Below are 5,077 nucleotides of genomic sequence, written 5' to 3'. Positions count from 1 at the left end.
GTCAAGGATTGTGAAATAAAAATTCTGAGATTCGTTTCCATTATTTTATTATTCAGAATTAAATCTTTATTTTTATGTTTCCGAGATTTTTCCAAGATACACAAACGTTTGGGATTGACTGTATAGCCAATACATCCTTAAGTTGATCGTTTGACAGAGGAAATAGACTAAACTAAACATTAATGTAGATTTTCTAACAAGACCGATTTCTGTCACTGTCATTTCCTTTCATAGAATAACTGAATATTTCAACAATTACTCAATTCCGAAAACGTAGAATCGTCAGATTTATTAATTTGACGTATAACTGACACGCAGTCATTTAAAAAGTTATGATGCAAACGTCTGATGTGACTGAAATAGAAAATAGAATAGTCCACGTCCTATATCTGCGAGAAAAAATCGATACGGGGCGGTACAGAAGCAATTTACAATTGAGAAAATCGTAGTGTAATGCGAGAAAAGTATGTAAAAGGCGATGACCTAATTCGCATGTATAAACTGACTCATCCTATAATCCAACTTCGCTTCATAATTTCATCACGCAGCGAAAAGAACTTGTTCAAACAAAGGAACGCGTTATCGCGTCAAGCAAATATTTAATAGCACATAAATTTTCGATATAAACTTCTCGCAACGAGCTCGTGTTCTCCAAAGAGAAGTTAACTTTGTGGCGAGCTGAGAAACAATTTTCAACAGAATATTTTTAGTTGTCAAAGGCGAGAATAAAAATTCTTCAGATCAAAAGGCTCGAAGAAATTATTTCATGACAGAATTAACTTGTAACGTCAATAATTCCTCGATTCATAGTTGAAACGAAGACATTTCCTTGGGATTTAATATGGACGTTCGATTGACGTACCGTCGCCCAGTTTTTCCGCCCTGTTATTTAATTGAGTGCGAAACGGGAGGATAGGAAAGATAGAACGTCGATTATCGAGCCCATCAATCACTACTCCGAGGCTTTGCTCGCATACTCGTTCTTTAGCCCTGATCGATTAAGAGCCAGCCCGTGTTTCCACGTAATGCACGTCATCGACCGATTAAGTGTCGCGGGTTGCACGTGAGTCGCTCGAAAAAAGATTCCGATCATCACTACTCTTGCTGTATCGCGAATAAACGAGCTTGAAAATTAATCCCGAGCTGTGCTCGTTTAATCGCATTACAATATTTCATAGAATTTTCCTTCATGCACAAACAGACCTGATGAACATTTAAAAGAACCAGTTTTCATGTATTTAAACTTAGAATGATTTTTAATGATTATTTCTGAGTGAAATCACCAATTCGCCTGAACATTAATTCCAATCGAGGCATAGATTAAAGAGCGTCTATGTTTTGCTACTCGCCTCCTTCCGGCTTCTTCTTTGACCATCGCGTGTGCAACCGCGACCGATGATGATGATGATGATGGTGGCCGCGCGTTGCATCAGAGCCTCGCCAGCCTTGGACTTGCTCGCGAGGTTGGGACGAGCAGCCAGCCGTAGATCCTACACAGGGCAACGAAGGCTCGTCTTCTATTGCCCGTGCAACCACTCTGCTCGAGTGCTAACTAATTAAGCAATCACGGCCATTATCAGGGTCTCGCGATGGCGTGCAGAAACTTTTCTCATTGCCCATTAATTGAGATCAATTAGACGATTGACATTTTTCAAAACTGTTCACGTATTGAACTTATTTTAATTAATTTTGATAAATGAATTTATAAATCAATCTGGATTTCTATATTCAGATTGCAAATGTTTTATTTCGCACATGATTTAATGAATTTAGCTTGAATCGTGAATTTCGACGACGTTGAAGAGAAAGATTTCACTTGTCTGTCGAAAGTGAGAACAGAGGAACGAAGCTGAACAGGGTCGAAAATACCGGCGCGATGTTGTCGGCAGCTGCAACGAAAATATATTCTTCACGGAATGCCGGCGTCGATTCCTGGAGTGGTTCCAATTTTAAAAACCAGCCTCCGACCGCAGACGAGATATACGAGTAGACCTTTCACCTTATGATACTCTTGTGTCTTACGTTCGACTGGCATACGGACTAGAGGAATTAACGATGATTACGTACATCCTCCGTTCATGAGTAGCCATCGATTAAACTTCAGCTTTACTCAAATAATGTGCTGGAGAACGGGAGGGATGTTTGCAAAGATTGGGCTTTGGTAACAAGCATAATCAAAAGCGAAACCATAATCGTAATGAGATTCCGAATTAAAATCAGAATCATAATCAGGAGTAAAATCGAAATCGAAACCTCAATCCTAATCAAGACTCGAATTAAAATCAGAATCATAATCACGATCACTATTAATATCGACATCGAAACCACGATCCTAATCAGAATCCGAATTAAATGAGAGGGTACGTACGAAATTGATTTCAACTGCAATCCGTTCACTCAATGTTATGTTTTCAATTTCCGGTTTGGTAGATTCACTGAATAAAGTAATATGTAATCACTGCTTTAGAATATTTGACCAAAAATAGCGAAATAAAAATTCTAATATTCATTTCTATTAATTTATTAATGAGAATTTAGTCATTTCCATTAATCGTCCATAGTTATTCGAGAGATTTTAAAGGGAGTGACCACTGACTTATAGTAACCCCCAGAATTGGTCATGTAGTCAATTTATTTACCTCGTCTGCATGAGACAAACGACCTTAGTGAAACGGCGAACAAAATTATTGGCTAATAATAATCAGATTGCGTGGAGCCAAAGTCCAAACATTCTATTACTTTCGTCTGGTTAAATTATACGTACAGCTTGCGAGTTGCGATTGTCTCGTGGAGTCGTAGACAGCGGAGAATTACGCGAGACAGAGATGCTTTATACAAAGAATCCTCGGATTAGTCGAAAGAGCCGGGTAAAACGTGCCAATGAATCTCCTTGCCGAAATACCAGCCGATGTCGCCTGAATCTTGGCTGATTCATCGTTCGCACGTACAAGCTCGTGAATTCTTCCTCGAATATTTTCTACTGCTACTTTTAAGATCTATTGATCACATACTTCCTTCCTCATTATTTTTATACACCGTCAGACCGATGTGCAGTGTTCAGAAATTCCATTCATCAATTCTTACGATCTACTCTGTAGGAGATTTTAATTAAATCAGAATTCTATACATATTTCTATGTATATAAATATTTAGATATTCTTCTGAGTAAATCACTAGTTAATATTATCAAATAATTTAAAGTCATTTTATTCTATTTTAATGAAATGAAATAATTTGTTCATTTTCAGCTGCGAGGGGTGCAAGGGATTCTTTAAGAGGACCGTACGCAAGGATCTCTCGTACGCGTGTCGCGAGGAGAAGTCCTGCATCATTGATAAGCGGCAGAGAAATCGATGTCAGTATTGCAGATACCAGAAATGCCTGGCGATGGGCATGAAGAGAGAGGCGGTCCAGGAGGAGCGTCAGCGTACCAAGGAAAGGGATCAGAGCGAGGTGGAGAGCACCAGCAGTTTGCACTCGGACATGCCGATCGAACGTATCCTGGAGGCCGAGAAGCGAGTCGAGTGCAAAATGGAACAGCAAGGAAATTACGAGGTATATATGAATTATTTAAGAAAGACTATCGAACTACTGGGACAGTTCATGTCGTCGATCGTACGCATTAGAAGCATTTATAGCATTTCTCGATATTCTGTATACACGACTCGAGTTCTCAATTGACTTCAAACATCATTTCTAATTCTTACTTTCATGATTTGATGAAGTATCAATTTAGCTGCTTTCTTGAAATTCGTGTGAATTATAATTTTGATGAAAGAGTCGTTTATACTTGATACACGTATAAAAATTTTATTTCCGAAAAATTAAATTTATTCGAACGGTGATAAAAGATTATATAATTCAGCCTTTAATTATTATCAGAGCTTCCAATCTGAAACTCCTAAATAAAATGAATTTATAGACCTTTTGGTAAAATCATTGAATCATCGTACGTGATTAATTTTTATTTATTCCTCCCAACATTGGACGCGCGAATAATTCCGATAGTCAACTCCACCCTCCGCGAATCCCTTTTCTCGTGAACAACGACGCTGTAATCTGACTTTCGTGGAACAGAGACGCGCCTCTATTCCACGAAATGCTCCTCCGATTAATTCGGCGTCTCTTGCAATGCACAGAATGCAGTGTCGCACATTTGCAACGCCACGAACAAACAGCTGTTCCAGCTGGTAGCCTGGGCGAAACACATCCCGCATTTTACGTCGTTGCCGCTGGAGGATCAGGTACTACTGCTCAGGGCTGGCTGGAACGAGTTGCTGATAGCCTCCTTCTCGCACCGTTCCATCGACGTGAAGGACGGTATCGTCCTGGCCACGGGGATCACCGTGCACCGCAACACGGCCCAGCAGGCTGGCGTCGGCACGATATTCGACCGGGTCCTCTCGGAGCTCGTGACTAAAATGCGCGAGATGAAGATGGACAGGACGGAGCTCGGCTGCCTCAGGTAATTAATTCAACGATTTAACTTTTAAGAATCTTAAAAAATATAGTCTCTTAAAAAGATATATACATTTTGAAAATGAAATGTATTTTAATAAACACCGGTTTTATAATTATTTAAATTGTGCATATATTTTTTGGGACACCCTGTATTACTACGAGCACCCTTTAGTGCCACGTTCTTTGACGATTCTAAACTTATTTGAAATCGTACACGTTAGATAGAATGTAAGGAGCGTTTAACTTATGATTGCAGATCTATAATACTCTTCAACCCCGAGGTGCGAGGCCTGAAGTCGATCCAGGAGGTGACCCTGCTCCGGGAGAAGATCTACGCGGCGCTCGAGGGCTACTGCCGCGTGGCTTGGCCCGACGATCAAGGTAGATTCGCAAAACTCTTATTACGCTTGCCGGCGATCCGCTCGATCGGTTTAAAGTGCCTGGAGTACCTGTTCTTCTTTAAAATGATCGGCGACGTGCAGATCGACGATTTCCTCGTCGAGATGCTGGAATCTCGGTCGGACCCTTAGGAGCAGAAGGTGTGCCGCGTGTTAGGGCACACCGATCTCTAATAAAGAACAGACGATTGCGTATGAACACATACACGCGTGTATAA

At 40.4% G+C, this 5,077-nt stretch overlaps 1 protein-coding gene across 3 annotated transcripts in view; it reads left to right on the top strand.

Moving 5' to 3' along the window:
- Window positions 1-5,077, top strand: part of usp (retinoid X receptor ultraspiracle) — a 6,782-nt gene extending 1,705 nt beyond the window's left edge. For 2 of the 3 annotated variants that reach the window (XM_026816422.1, XM_018030148.2), the window contains exons 3-5: window positions 3,249-3,555; window positions 4,140-4,465; window positions 4,718-5,077. In XM_026816422.1, coding sequence (XP_026672223.1) covers window positions 3,249-3,555; window positions 4,140-4,465; window positions 4,718-4,991 — 907 coding nt within the window. In that variant the 3' untranslated portion in view covers window positions 4,992-5,077. The remainder of the gene's footprint in view (window positions 1-3,248; window positions 3,556-4,139; window positions 4,466-4,717) is intronic. The other variant, XM_018030149.2, reaches the window with a different exon arrangement.

The sequence above is a fragment of the Ceratina calcarata genome, unplaced genomic scaffold (genome assembly GCF_001652005.2).
Source record: "Ceratina calcarata isolate Rehan_Ccalc_2016 unplaced genomic scaffold, ASM165200v1 scaffold517.2, whole genome shotgun sequence".
Classification (NCBI taxonomy): Eukaryota; Metazoa; Arthropoda; class Insecta; order Hymenoptera; family Apidae; genus Ceratina; species Ceratina calcarata.
This window is presented reverse-complemented; position numbering and strand designations above follow the sequence as displayed.